This window comes from Nycticebus coucang, chromosome 13, assembly GCF_027406575.1.
Source record: "Nycticebus coucang isolate mNycCou1 chromosome 13, mNycCou1.pri, whole genome shotgun sequence".
NCBI lineage: Eukaryota > Metazoa > Chordata > Mammalia > Primates > Lorisidae > Nycticebus > Nycticebus coucang.
The window spans coordinates 13,835,593-13,851,286 of record NC_069792.1 but is presented as its reverse complement, the minus strand read 5'-3'; the positions used below and the strand labels follow the sequence as shown (position 1 = coordinate 13,851,286).

At 36.4% G+C, this 15,694-nt stretch overlaps 1 protein-coding gene across 6 annotated transcripts in view; it reads right to left on the bottom strand.

Moving 5' to 3' along the window:
* The window catches only part of YTHDF3 (YTH N6-methyladenosine RNA binding protein F3), a 39,775-nt gene extending 24,806 nt beyond the window's left edge, over nucleotides 1-14,969 (bottom strand). Inside the window, exons 1-5 of one of the 6 annotated variants that reach the window (XM_053559633.1) lie at nucleotides 14,600-14,860; nucleotides 14,121-14,145; nucleotides 12,683-12,750; nucleotides 10,715-10,860; nucleotides 7,454-7,539 (exon numbers count right to left, since the gene is read on the bottom strand). In XM_053559633.1, the coding sequence (XP_053415608.1) occupies nucleotides 7,454-7,539; nucleotides 10,715-10,772 (144 nt within the window). In that variant the 5' untranslated portion in view covers nucleotides 10,773-10,860; nucleotides 12,683-12,750; nucleotides 14,121-14,145; nucleotides 14,600-14,860. Of the gene's footprint in view, nucleotides 1-7,453; nucleotides 7,540-10,714; nucleotides 10,861-12,682; nucleotides 12,751-14,120; nucleotides 14,146-14,261; nucleotides 14,358-14,599 lie in introns of those variants that run through there. The other 5 variants (XM_053559632.1, XM_053559634.1, XM_053559635.1 and 2 more) reach the window with 5 other exon arrangements.
* Nucleotides 14,970-15,694: the final 725 nt, after the last annotated feature.

The window sequence follows — 15,694 nt, the reverse complement described above, 5'->3', positions numbered from 1 at the left end:
CCAAGGGTCATCAAACTATAAGGCTGAAGAGTATATTTTTAAGTTCTGCAAAGCCACGTCCAATCTCTGGTCTCAGGCACAGATTCAGGGTTCCTCCCCCCAACAATCATTTCATAGCTTGAGAGCTTTCTCAAAAAACATTGTCATGGTCCCTGGACCACATTTTACCAATCCAAGTTTATCTATTACCTATCTGGGCCAATTTCTAAAAATAGAAAACTCCATGCTAAGCATGTTAGTTAGTGCCTGTAATCCCAAAGACTTAGGAGATGGAGGCAGGAGGTTCACCTGACGCCGGATGTTTGAGAGCAGCCTGAGCAACATAGTTAAGACCCTGTCTCTTCAAAAATTAAAAAATTAGCTGGCATGGTGGTGCACACCTATAGTCCCAGCTATTTGGGAGGCTGGGGAAGATCACTTGAGAACAGTAGTTCAAAGCTACAGTGAGCTACCATGCCAATATACTCCAACCTGCATAACAGCTCAGGACTCTGCAAGGAAGAAAATCCCCAAACATGTACCTTTACATACACGGAGAGCAATTTTTTGTCAATTCTGTCACACCTAAGATTATAACAGACCAAAACTTTCTAAGTATGTGGTTCAAAATTTTTTACTGTTTTACCCCTAAATCAGTGATTTTTGTCAAAATAATAGTTTAGTTTACTTTAAAATGTGCTCCATTAAACACAAGTGCCTCCAGACATTTTTGGCTAATAAAGCAGAGGTGCACTGGAGTCCCTATCTGCTTATGGAAATGTTCTAAGTGTTAATTACCACCTCAAACACGCGGTATAAATGGTCTTTCTCCTATTTATCCAAGAAGCTAACCATTTATTTCCCAAATCTTTAAGTAGAGATTTTCAACAAGACTTTTTTCCTTAGTTCTATCAAAGTAATTAACACAAATTTCTTTCTGAAGTCCAGGCTTTGGTTTTAGTTCCACTAATAACACAGACTTGCAGCAAAGTTGAAAAGTAAGACAATATCAACTGTTACAGCTCTTTTAGAATCTGTCTGGCAGATTTTCTATTTGTTTTTTTTTTTTGCTTTGTTTTTTACTAGAAACCCCCCAACACATATACACACACACACAAAATAATGATTATATAATTTTTATTATTAATTGTAAATTAATATACGTTCTGCTAATGCGGTGGTTCTCAGTCTTCCTAATGCCACAGCCCTTTAATACAGTTCCTGTGGGTCACAAACCACAGGTTGAGAACTGCTGTACTAATATAAGATAAATGTTTAATTCCTAGCTAAGGAGATTATCAATCAGAAGAGAACACCTTGGCAGTGAAGAACAAAATTTCTACTCAATAATGACAGAAAACAATAATTCAAAACTTACGTTTATATTTTCATTCCAAACAAAGCTAGTCACAGTAATAAACACAATCAACTCAATAATTTATGTTGTCCATTTAAAGTAGTGAGTCTATTCATAATTTGGAAATTGTTCAGTAATAGTGAAATTTTACTATGTCCTTAAAGTTCTTTAAAGATATGATACATTTACTAGGATGCCAAGGCAGGAGGATCACTTAAGGTCAGAAGTCTCAGCCTAAGTAAGAGTGAGGCCCTGCCTCTATTAGAAACAGAAAAATTAGCCGGGTGTCGTGGCAGGTACCTATCGTCCTAGCTACTTGGGAGGGTGAGACAGGAAGACCACTTTAGCCTGAGAGTTTGAGGTTGCAGTGAGCTTTGTTAATGCCACTATACCCTAGTCTGGGCAACACAGAGAGACTGTCTCAAAAACAAACAAAAAACACCTACAGCTCCCCACCCCAAAAAAACACCCTTTAAATACAGTGATATAAAATGTTTCATACTTTCCCCATATTCAAAGAACTAACTAGAACAATGGTCTCAACGTTCCTAATGCCGCGGCCCTTTAATACAGTTCATGTGGGTTGGGACCCACAGGTTGAGAACCACTAAACTAGAAGGAAAATAACATTAAGAAAAAGATATAAATGGTCACTGCATATAATTAAATATACTATGAAAAAAAAAAAAACTACAGACCCTTTATCCACAGTTTAAACACACACATAATCTGAAGAGGCCATCTGCTAATAAGAGTAGTAAAACCATGAGGTATAGGTATTAATAATCCCAGTCCAGAAGGGTCCAAGTTACTTATACTATAAACTGCATTTTTCATCTAATAAAAGGAAATAAAAAAAGAGGGCGTACAAACAGGTGTTCAACAAACAGTAGTTAAATTAATAATTGAACTTGCTACTTTAAAATGTAAATTAATCACCACACACTGCATAATTTAAACCTAATCTAGACTTAAGAGTAAAAGTCACAGTCATAGGAGTCATAGTAGAATCAAAGATATAGGCTCAATTTTTTACCACTGTCAGATCATTTAATTCAGCAGTTCTCAACCTGTGGGTTGCAACCCGTTTAGGGGTTGAACGACCCTTTCACAGGGGTCACCTAAATATATCCTGCATATCAGATATTTACATTATGATTCATAACAGGAACAAAATTACAATCATGAAGTAGCAACGAAAATAATTTTATGGTTGGGAATCATCACAACATGTAGAACTGTATTAAGGGGCTGTGGCATTAGGAAGGTTGACAACCACTGATTTAATTTGTCTGTGTTTCCTTGTTAACAAAATGGGAATAATACCTGTTGTTCTATTCAATTGTGAAGATTTTTAAAAAACTACTTTGTTAATTGCAAAGTGTTGTTATATCAAAGTAAAGTATTATGAATCATGTCTTTTACCTTAAAAGTGCTTCCTTAGAATTTCAAAATCATTTATAATCATTATTCCTTAGCCTTGTGATGTAGGTCAATTATTTTTCTATTAATTCAGGGAAAACTTGAACAAGAAGAAAAATTTCTTGCTTACTATTCTGACCTAAGGACAACTCAATTATAACTGCGTCTTTCAATTATAATAACTTAACATCCATTTTTACTTCATAATTACCCAAACATCCAACAAAGAGAATTGGACAATGTCTTAAAAGCTCAGTAAAAATGGTTAAGGCATTGTTCACTAATAATAGTTAACACTTCTGTACAGAGAAAAATGAAAACTTTTTCCCATTAAGAATCTGAGATACTTTTAACTCCTGAACTGCCTTCTGAATTAATAAAAAAATTACGTTTAGTATACTTTCAATGCTTGTATTATGCTGTGTATTTTCTTCAATTATTGTACTTTTTGAAAGTACAATCTGTGAGTATCTAAATCATGACAATGCTAAAAGAAAAATGTTACATATATAGTAATATTCGATCTGAATCTTTCATCTACATTAATTCTGCATTCTCTAATTCTATTATCTAATCCACTGATTCACTTACTAAATCTTTAACAAATGGTTACTATGTACCAGATACTATGCTGGTCAAGGAAGACAAAAAGATGAAGAACATGGTCTCCAACCTGGAGCACTTCACAGGTATAGTGAGGAAGACATGTAAATATACCCTACAGTGTAGGAGGCACTACAAATGAAGTAAAAAGTATGTAAAACCAAACACTTAATTCAAAGGAGGGAGCAAGTTAACTGGCACATCAGTAAAGACTTAATGAAGGAACCAACACAAACTGTGTGTGTACATGTTTGTGCATAAACCACACAAATAAACACAAAAACTGAGATCATGAAAGAGTCAGAAAATATTTATATTTTCAGATAATAATGGTTAAGTCCTACTTCCCTAAACAGAAGGAGAAAATTGACAAAAGATGGGGTAGAGAGGGAACTAGAGACATTTTAACATTCATATAATAAACACATGTACTCTTGTGAAACTGTGGTACTTCTTTAACATGACAGTGACACAATCAGACTTAGATTTTAAGATGTCTGCTGAATGGCAGTGCAGAATTATCAATTAGAAAATCATTCCAAAACCCTTGCATTAAAAAGAAAAAAAAAGACAGTGATTTTCAACCAGGGTGCTGTGAGAGGATCTAGGTGTGCTATGAAAAATATTAAAGATCATTAATTAAATTCAAAAAAAAAAAAGAGAAGAAAATTATTCCAATGGGCAGAAATAATGAAAACCTTAAGGCAATGAAGGCAGGGAGAGGAAAATAACAAAATTCAAAATATTTTGTATTCTTAATTCTCTATACTACTACTCTGATAAATAAACATAGGAATTTAGTTCCCTATACATGGCAAGCAAAACTAAACTTCAGTTTTCCAATTTACTCTTCAAACTAATAGCCACAATTACATGGTATCTTTAACAGTGCCTATTAAAATCTGAATTTACCAAATTATTCTCAAGAACTATAGAGAATTAATTTTAAGACCTGAAGAAATGGCATTTGCTATCAAAATTACTATAAAAATTGTTCCCTAAGAAGTTGAACACTATAAAACAGAAAAGTCAACGACTTATTTTAAATTATCCCTGGATTTGATGTGAAGTAAATCTAAGATACAAAACAATTTAAATCACAGTCAAGATATTAAACATCTTTCCCATCAAGATTGTTTTGTTATTTGTAGTTTTAAAATCAAATAAAAAAATTTAATTTTGAAAACACAATGTATATTTAGCTGTATTTTTTTTTTACTAAACAATTGCTTCATTAGGTCAGTATACAAGGACCTTATTAGTTTTCAAAATTTTATATTTTCACTAATTGGAAGTAACTGAAAATTCTCATAACTTACCTGTAAGACTCCAGATAATTTTCTTTTTTTTTTTTTTTATTGTTGGGGATACATTGAGGGTACAATAAGCCAGGTTACACTGACTGCAATTGTTAAAGTCCCTCTTGCAGTCATGTCTTGCCCCCATAAAGTGTGACACACACCAAGGCCCCACCCCCTCCCTCCGTCCCTCTTTCTGCTTCCCCCACCCATAACCTTAATTGTCATTAATTGTCCTCATATCAAAATTGAGACTCCAGATAATTTTCAATTTTCCTCTACAGTAAACCCAATGTTCAATATTCTACAGGATTAGTGCTCTTTAAAATGTAAATATGTGCACTACAGATAATTATTATTAATACTTTGGAAAGATGACCGGAGAAAACCTGTTCAGTACTGGCAAGGAGAGACAGAATAGGCCCTAGTGAAATAAAACTTCAAAACTTCAAAGGACATGAGTATGTTGTTTAAACTATCATTAAGTTATAATTATCTAATTAATACAAAATTTTAAAAGCTTTTCATTTTACTATCACATTAAAACATACCTTTTATAAATGGTTTTGCCCCAACATAAGAAGTAATAATACAACTGAAACTGATTTGTGCTCACCATAATGGTTTCCCAAGAATTCCTGAAATTTTTTTACAAGTAAAATCTAATGCATAATTTGAATATATAACACAGACAAGAACAGTACAACTCTGGCTGCCATACTGGGATCCTCTCATCTCCCTTAAGGAGACCCTAAAGTGCCTCTGTGCTACCTCAAAAACCCTTGTGACAAAAACTTCTGCAACAGAAACATTTCTCCATCTTTAAGGCAAATACTAAAGAACTGCAAAGTATCTGTTACCAAGTAAAATAAGTAAGAAGATTCTTTCAGGTAGCAATTCTGAAACGGCCTTTTACAGTCCACTAAAATTACTTAACAATAGAATCTACACAAGTCAGGAGATTCATAATATATCTGTATCTATCTTTATCTTAAGAAATTCGTTTATAAACTACGAAATCAAGCAGGAAAAAACTCCAAACTTATTTCACCATGGAGACCTTCACGGAGGAATGGAGGAACATATATGCTATATACTTCACAATATTAGAATTCCTAAAAAAAGTTGGAAAATTCTGCTATAAGGGTCAACTGAGATTATTATATGGGCCAGAATATAGTCTTTTTTAAAACTGACAATACAGCCGGGCACAGTGGCTCACAGTGGCCTGTAATCCTAGCACTCTGGGAGGCTGAGGCAAGTGGACTGCCTGAGCTCACAGGTCCCAAACCAGCCTAAGCCAGAGCGAGACCTCATCTCTAAAAACAAAAATAGCCGAGCATTGTGGCAGGCGCCTATAGTCCCAGCTACTCAGGAGGCTTGGCAAGAGAACTGCTTGAACCCAAAAGTTTAAGGTTGCTGTGAGTTATGACGCCATAGCACTCTACTTAGGGCAACAAAGTAAAACTCTTAAATAAATAAATAAACAAATGAAACTGACATTATATTTCAAAACAAATGATCTTATACTTTGAAAACGTTAGGTGGAAAGTAAATTTGTTGAGATTAAAATTAAACTACATAAATATAAATTTTTTCATTCTTTTAAGAGCAGTCAACTTTCACAGATTCTGTAACCAGCTTTTATTCCTTCTTATTTATTCCTCTTCATGTCTGCTAGGAATATAGCAGATAGGTAGGGGTGGTTAAAAAGAAATGACAAAGAGGTAGGTCAGGATGAACACAAACCACCACTCCCCAGTTGTGAGAACAATCTTACATTCCACAATTAGGGAACCATTTTGTTCATATTTTCTCTACACTGTACTGTTAAGTTCTGTAGTAATACTTGGTTCCTTACTCTTTCATAGTTTTAAAGCTCTCGGTTAAAAATGCAGAGTACATTTTCATTATTTCCCTATACATAAGCAGACAACCTCAAACTTTGGTTTTCCAATTTATTCTTCAAAGTAATATGCACAAATTACAGAGTATCTTTAACAATGCCAATTAAAACATGAATTTTTAATTTTAATAATTCAGTACAAACTTAATCATCAGATTATTATGAACAACTATAAAGAATTAGTTTTAATACTTGAAGATTTTTGCTTTGTTGGCAAAAAAAAAAAAAAAAAAAAAAAAAAGAAGTTTCATTCCAGGTTGTTCCCTCTAAAGAAACTGGTTAACATGAAAAATTTATTTTTTTAATTTGTTTCCAGTGGAAACCTATTTGTAACAACAAAAATAGTATACAGTATCAAATACCAACATTTTTCAAAGTTTAAATCTGAATTATTCCCATACACAAATCCTCAAAAGTTACCAGTTACTTAATTTTAGGAAATTCTCCATGTCTACACTATAGAAGTATTTTATAAGATCTATTCCCTAACACTGTCAAGTTATTAAAACAATCATAATTATCAATAAATTCAAAAAGAAAAAATACTACATTTAACCAAAAATGGCAGGCAATTTCAGACAACTAATCCCCCACTACATAGCACAAATTTCTAGCTAACTAAACCTTCTTATGGACTCAAGCTATGAATATGCAGAAGTGACATTAAAAGATTAAATTCTTTCAACACTCAAAAAAATCTAACCATGATACATACAAATAATGTTCACCTTCAAATCTTTAAAGTACTCTCCTGGGCCATAAATCCGCAACTGCTATTCACTACTATGTAGGCCTACAAAATTAATTCATTTTATGGTTAGTCTTATTCAACTAATATACCTATGATTAGTTTTATTTTCTAAAATCTTAAACTGTCAGGAGACTTACCTGATTTGTCTGGCTACTTAAGTATGGCTCAAAATCATCATCATTTACAGCATCTTTCTGATGAATCGAACCGTTTTGTACTGAAACTAAAAAACATACTTGTATTAGAAGCATTGCAATTATCTTTATGAAACACAAAGCACAAACTACTGTTTTTAATATTTTAGAAGGGTGATCATTATCTTTAGGAAACTCACAGCACAAAATAACATTTTTAGTATTTTGAAAAATACTAAGCCAACTCAGAAAAAGTAATCTTGAATTCTTTGTTCTTTCCACTTAGAAACCTCTAAGGATAAACTTTATTTTGGATACAAATCTCTTACTTTCCACAAATAACTTACTGTGATATACGGTATAAGCCCAAGATTACATAAACACGTCGTATGTACACTGTCCTTTACCAAAACCTTTTAGTAAATATCCAAATTTCAACAATGTACTGAGTAAATAATTATACAAAAATCCTGGAAAAAGTTCCCTAAAGCTGTATTTAAATCTAAAATAACTATTTCAAATAATGTTATCAACAATAAAAAGATTGCTAAACATTCTTTTTGTTTAAATCTCTGTATTAATTTGGTATAATAAAGATAAGTAAAGATTAAATAATTATTTTTGATATGAAGTTATAGTAAACGTCTTAAATGTCTTGAATAAAGTGACTAAAATTCATTTTATAGTATCACAATAAATATACTTCAAAACCTAAATAAAAAAGGCCTTAATTCACCCCCCTTCTCAATGAAAACAAGAAAGTACCAATGAAAACACTGAAGATAACCATGATTATTCCTGCAACACGTAAGAAAATGAGTCAGGAAATAATTCAGAATGGCACATTTCAGCAGTCATTTCCACACTCTATAATTCTTTGGATGCTGTCTCTCGAGCACGGACTCTATAAGTAAAAAGGTCCCAGATTTGAATCTCAAGTCCACCACTGAGATGGGCGATTGTTTATTAACAACTTTAAGTACTGCTCTGTTCAAGATTATTAACAGTATACACCTCATCGGACAATTAAATGACAATGTTCAATAATCTTGGATATTATATTAAGTATCACAAGATCCAAATAGGACTAAATATGACATTAGAACCATTTAAACAGAGAAGCATTCCTAGGCTAAAAATTGATAGGTTGGTACCATGTAAATACACTATCTTATACTACTGAAACGTGTAAGACAAAGAAAATGGCAGTTTCTGATAGATGTCAACTAAAGTAACAAAAAAGAACTCAGTATCTGTACTTTTACTGCTCAAAAATAGTGTCACAGAGCATTATAAATTAAGGTTAGGGCGATGGATTTAAGTTGTGTGTTCTGCTATACATTTTTATTGTTCTTCATGTTCTCCTGAGTTTAGATCACCTAAAATGTAATATGAGTTAACAGTGGCATGGGAGCACAGATATATGTGAAATTCCTTAGTGCCTTGCCATCTACTGAGCAGCAAAAATGACTCAAAGATACAATGCTACTATGTGAAGCCTTCCAAGTAGAACTCTTATACTCCACTGCCCGTAGAGGCCACAAGAGTAACCAGATCAACTTGAACCTAGGCTCCAGTGAAGTGATTTAACTGTTTTTGATAAGGACTCCATCAGAACTAGGGATAAGTTAAATGTGCTCCACAAAATTTAAATACATAGTAGCCACTAGAAACAAAGCAAAGAGAAGGGTGCCTTAGGTTACTTAAAAGGCGAGGCTAATTATTTCAGATTCTGACAGACCCGCTTTGAACCCGCCACCCTATTCTCCCTTTATTACTGGCTTCACTGCTCATTTATCAAAGATGTACTGCATGACCTACTGCTTCTTGGAAAAAAAAAATTCTTCACTATTAGATTACACCATATTTGAAACAGCTAGCCATTTCAAAATTGCAACTAACTCTTGTATCAGGTTCTCAGAATCCAGTCCACATTAACTCACAAAATGCCTACTTAAAATTTATGTAAACATTTACTACAGCAGAACCTCCAAAGCTGACCACCTATACTGACACCTCCTAAAGCTGACCTAATTTTCATAGACAAACATGGACCACATGGAACTATCAGTACAGCAGGCCCAGTTCCTTATGTTGACCATCTCCATATGCTGATCAGTTTGTTATAGTCCCTTGGGTAGTCACAGAGGTTCTACTGTGTACTCTTTTCTTATTTCTTCTGTAATATACTTTCTCTTCTAAGAGGCAGAGCCTGAGAACAATTCAATATTCTTATATTCTATGTAAATAAAGTCTACAATTTTAAATATGCATAAATGTCTATAAAGTCCTAAAATATTACACAAGTAGTAAGGTAATCTAAGGAAAAGATGTGTTTTCTTCTTGGTTTTTTTATTTTTATTTTTTTATTTTTTATTAAATCATAGCTGTATACATTGCTTTTTGGTTTTTTAGTTGTCTTTTTTTTCTTCCTTTTCCTTTTTTTTTTTTTTTTTGAGACAGAGTCTCACTTTGTTGCCCGGACTAGAGTGCTGTGGCATCTACCTAGCTCACAGCAACCTCAAGCTGGACTCAAGCAATCCTCCTGCTTCAGCCTCCAGAGTAGCTGGACCGCAGACACCCACCACAAAACCCAGCTAATTTTTCTATTTTTAGAAGAGACAGGATCTCACTCTTATTCAGGCTGGTCATACGCCTCAGCTCAAGGGATTCTCCTACCTCACCCTCTCAAAGTGCCAGGATTACAGGCGTGAGCCACAAGGCCAGCCAAAGGAAAAGTTTTGTTTTTTTTTTTTTTTTAAAGACAGAGTCTCACTCTGTCACCCTTGGTAGAGTGCCATGGTGTCACAGCTCACAGCAACCTCCAATTCCTGGGCTTAGGCGATTCTCTTGCCTCAGCCTCTCGAGTAGCTGGGACTACAGGCGCCCGCCACAATGCCCAGCTATTTTTTATTACAGTTTGGCCAGGCCCACTTTGAACCCGCCACCCTTGGTATAGGGGCCAGGGCCCTACTCACTGAGCCACAGGCGCCACCCTAGAAAAGATGTTTAATTAAATACTTTTAATTCACATATAGTGATAACCAATTTACATTAAACTAAATTCCATATAACCAGTCCTTGAGTTTCAAAATATACCTTTAACAAATTCAACCGCCTTAAAGACTTTAGTTTTTGAACATTATTTAATGACCACCTAATGTAAATGTCTTGGAGTTTAAAAGTCATTAAATAGTAAAGAAATCCAAGCTAGTTCCATAGTCTGTAAAAGTTCTTCAGGGGGAAAAAAGAACAACGACTTACATGATTCTTCGCCTGTTTCCTCTGCTCTATGAAGCAGAGTCAAATCAAGATAGAACATGGGCCTTAGGAGCCAGGTGATTCTTTGCTCCGGTCCTGACTACATCAAGTTAGGAAAGTCAACAGATCTGTGCATCATGTTTCCCCACCTACAAAAACAGTGACAATACCATATACCCTCTATCTCCTTATAGGAATGTTGTAAGGATTAGTAACAAAATGAAACCTAAAATAATGACAGTAAAGTGCTCTGAAATCATTTCTGGGAGTATGGAAAAAAGATACAACAAAATATTGCCAAAATATAAGGCATACTCCACTACCTTTCTGAAACATTAAAACTTAGCCAAATTCAATCTAATTCTTTTAAACTGCAATTGTATAAAACGATGCACATCTCTCTGTGGCATGGGGGAAAAGGGAAGAGAGGAAGAAAATGACAAATTATCTTCCATAAATTTGCCTATTTATAAACTTAGGGACAGGAGACACAGGCAGCAAGGCCTAAGATTACAACTACAGCATCTGATACTTCCATCTGTAGTGCTTTCCAAGTAAAGGCACAACCTACCTTTATTCCAGTAAGAAAAAATTCTACATGTTAACAATTTAAATATGAAATCAGTATTAAATTATGGACCAACAGGTCACTAATTACCCTTAAGTTTACTATCCTTTGGTACTACCTTTGCCAAGGATAATGGGGAGTTCTGATAGTTAATATTTAATATAGGGACAATCTATTAATTACAAAATAATACAAATTTATAAACATATAAAACTAGATTCATGCTACAAGAACATTTCCCCCCATCAAAGAGACTTAAGTATAATTCTTTTTAGTGCCTTTGGAGCATTAAGTCATTAAGGACACAACAGAAAAACACTCAGCAGAAAATCAAAGACACTAAAGCCAGGTGATAGGCTAGTGCTGTCAACTGAAGATAATTTAGAAAAAAAATTCAGCATCTCTGAAATTGTATCAAGTCAACTGAAAAAGATTATGCTTTCAAAATGTTAACTCACTCCAACTTCTCAAGAACATACTTTTCATAAGCTTGCTAAGTTCTGATCTCAAAATTACTATTCATATTCTTAAGACTATTTAGGCTGCAATTTAAGAAAAATAACTTTGCTTTCTGCTTCATAAAAGTAACCAATTGTAAAACTATTTTACTAATTTGAAAACCAGGTCAGAATAGTTTGCCCAAATACATACATGTAGCTATTGTTATCCGTTTAACTAGTGGTGCTAGCTCTGCCTTGCAATTCTCTGGTACACTTTGTACCATCTGCCATTTTAAAGCAACACAAATGATTACCAATATTTTTAGGCCAGTAGCACTTTTCCCCTCCTGCCATGACTCCATGCAATAGAGTCTTTCTGCACCTTAAAAACAGATGAAGTGAGGGAGATGAAAAGAAATCCAGCAAATATAATGTCTAGTAGAACGGTGAATTTTGTAATTACAATCCTTATACAACAGAATTATGGCTAGAGTAGTTATTACACTTGTTTTAGAGAGGGGAACTTCTAACGTAGGGGAAGAAAAGGTTTGTGTGCAAGCTCATTTGGCAAGTCTGTAGACAAAAACAGTACTAGAACTCAGGACTCCTAGGAATCCCAGACTATCAGTCTAACCTTGGATGAAACTATTGTTATTGAACATATTGAACGTAAGGGGAGGGAGAGTTCTCAGGAATAAATAACAAATAGGGCACGTGTCTAAATATATCTAACAGAAGTGATAGTGAGGGATTAAAATGTTTAAATAGCCAAAAATATTAAAAAAGAGTGGATACATAACATATTTACAGGTAATTTATATCCATAATATCAAAGATAACACTGGGATAATTGTTTCACCTAAGGGAAATGACCATTATAAAATCAAACTTGTAGCAGTGGCTTACAATACTGTAGTTGCTCTATTTTATCAAGCAAGTACTTTATAGAACTTGTGTACTTACCTTAAAGCAGGTAACACAAAACACATAGCATTTCAAATAGCCTTGCAAAGTGCCACCTCCCCACAGATCTAGGATAAAATAATTTATGCTAGGCAATAATAACCACAGATTTCACAATCACCAAGTCTACATATTTCCTAATGGGCAGACTAGCAAAAAAAGAAATTAATGGATCATTCTCTTTAAATTTACAAATTTAAAACTCATTTAAAATAAATCAATAATCCGGTTTCAAATCCATAAGGTTTATGCTTACAACACAAAAAATAATTCCGAATAAAAATAAAATTCTAAAACTTAGTTTCCAAATATTTATACACTTCAAGAAAACAAATCTTAATCAAAACAAAGCAATAAATATGCTACCTAATACAGTGGCGTATATTCAATATGTACAAGTTCTTATATAAATTGTACAATGCAAAATAAATGAACTTATCTATGTATATGAAACCTGCTTGTCTTCACATTAACCAAATCTGCAATAGCAGATAAAAACTCTAGCAAGAATTTAAAGAGTACCAATGAAGACACTGAACTTACATACAAAAGAATTACAGATCTTATTTTCTAAGTAATACTGTTACTGAAATAAAAACAAAAACAGGAAGCACAATTCTATTTAGTATTTCAAGCACCACTACCAATGTTATAAATATATAATCCACAATAATGCTATTTAATTGGCACTATCCCAAGAAAGCAGTTATTGTTCTCTTACAAATGTCACATGACTAATGTCATAATATTTCAGTCAGCTGACTGCATTGTTTTATATTAACACACACTCATTATTTCCAAAGGTACTTTTCTAAGGAGTAAATCAAATAATCCTGGCAGAAACCTCACAAATTATTTCCTCTTCAACCCTTTATAAAATACCAGATGGGAGTTACATCTTGCAATCAGTACTACACAGCACGATGACCTGCCTATTCAGTTTTTTCTCTCATATTACTGCCTCATTGCAACTGACTTCAATAGAACCGGTGGTAAATAGTACAATTTTAATTAACGTGACTTGGAATACTATGTAAGTTACAGTTCCAATGTAATCCAGACATATCAAACAAAAAGTACACTTTTAAGAACATACTTTTCTGTATACATATGTAAAAATGTTTGTGGCAGAAGTTACATAACACAGATAAATTGGAAAACTAAAGAAATAGCACTATATTCACGGTATTATCTGCTTAACTGATATAAAACTAAGAAAACTGTTCCTTACATTACTCTGGTTTCTATAAAAGTGGCTTCAAAGCAAGGAACTATCTAACTTTTGGATAGCACTGGCTGCCTTAGCCATGATGAATGTTCTTCTAATCCTACATTTCAAAAAAAAATGGAGCAAAAATAAAAAAAAAAAAGCCATCGCGCAGTTTAAAGGTTAACGTCAAGGCAACACTGAAAAATAATAAAAAATATCAAAACTCACCTTTATTTCCTTGCCCTTTAGGTCTCTGTGTACCAAGACGAAAGGTGTGGGAAAAAGGGAAAAAGGAGAGAGAAAGCGTGTGTTAATCAAAGACGTTATCAAAGACAAGTTATTTTAAATCCGCGTAGGAGGAAAACCTACCATACACGTATCGTATCCTCCACAGCCACCAATTTCCCAACCACCCCAGCCTTTAAACCTCCCACCCGCCCCTAGAAATCCGTCTCCCAGGTCTCAGCCCCTCGTCTGCCGCCCTCGAGATGCGTCCTAAGGGCCCCGAGATTGGTCCTTCCCCCCCCCCAGCGCGGCACGGCGCCCGCCAGCCCGCAGGCTCCGCGGCGGCAGGACCGCAGCAACTTGCGCCCGGGGCACCGTTTTTGGGGCCAGCAGCAGCGGCGACGGGGAGGAGCCGAGCCCCACGCGAGGGTGGAGCTCCGGGGCTCAGGCCTTCGCTGAGCCTGGGGCCTCTGCTCCCTCACCTGATCCACGCTAGTGGCTGACATTCTTCACCGCAACCCGAGAGGAGCCGCCGCTGCCGCTGCCGCCGCCGCCGCCGCCGCCGCCTGGGCCTCTCCCCGTGCACTCACAGCTGTTGGCCGCCGCCCTCGGCCGAGTGATTGTTCCAGCCACCAGTGCTGCTGCCGCTCGTTAAGAAGCCAAAATGAGGGCCTCGGACTCCGGAGTCGGCGAAAGGGGTCCGTCTTTTCCGCTTGCACGCTCCTCTTCACCTCTCGCTCTCCGCTTCTCGGGTCCACAATGGCGGACAGACTCCCTAGTCTCACTTCCGCTCCGAGCCTCCCTGACCTTCCGCTCTCCACTCTGACGTCCGCACTCACCTCGCTCTTCCTCTCCCACCCTCCCGCCACCGGCCTTGGCTCCGCCTCCTCATTGCCACGTCACCGCAGACGGGCTCCGCGCGCCCGGCCCCTGGGCGCATGCGCTGCGCACGGAACGCTCTAGTGCGGCTGCAAGCGGCAACTTCCAGGGATCATGCAGTGGGTCCTGCTGGCAGGCGGCGGGACGTGAGCAGAGTGGCTGCAGCTGGAAGGCTAGCCAAAGGCTGGATTCCGTCACATTTGCAGCAGGAAGAAGGGCCGAGCAGGACGCGGTGGCTGTCCGGGATCGCAGGGCCTGGGCTAAGGCGCGCTCTCCTGAAGGCGGATTGGACTGAGGCCGGGAGAAGCACCGCCACCGTGCTGGCCCCGGGAGAGCAGGAAGCAGTGGCCAGGCCTCCGCTGGAGCCTACGGAGACGGTCCAAGGCTGCGTGGGCGGCTGGCTGACTCAGCCGTCCTCGGGTCGGAGTTACCGCGCTATCCCCACAAGTCAGTGCAAGCAGTGAAAGTGACTGGGTTAGAACTCTGGCACTGGAAAAAGTGGAACCTTATAGGAGATGCACCGGCCCTGTTCCTTCTTTCCAGACCCCAGTAACAGGAACATCATAGGAATAGCTCAGTGCAACGGTAATCTCCGAAGTCAGACTTTGCCATTTAATTGGTGGACTTTTGTTTTGGTTTTTTACCCTCTGCCAGTTAATTTTAATGAATGAATAAAATTGCTTGGGAGAGATAAACAT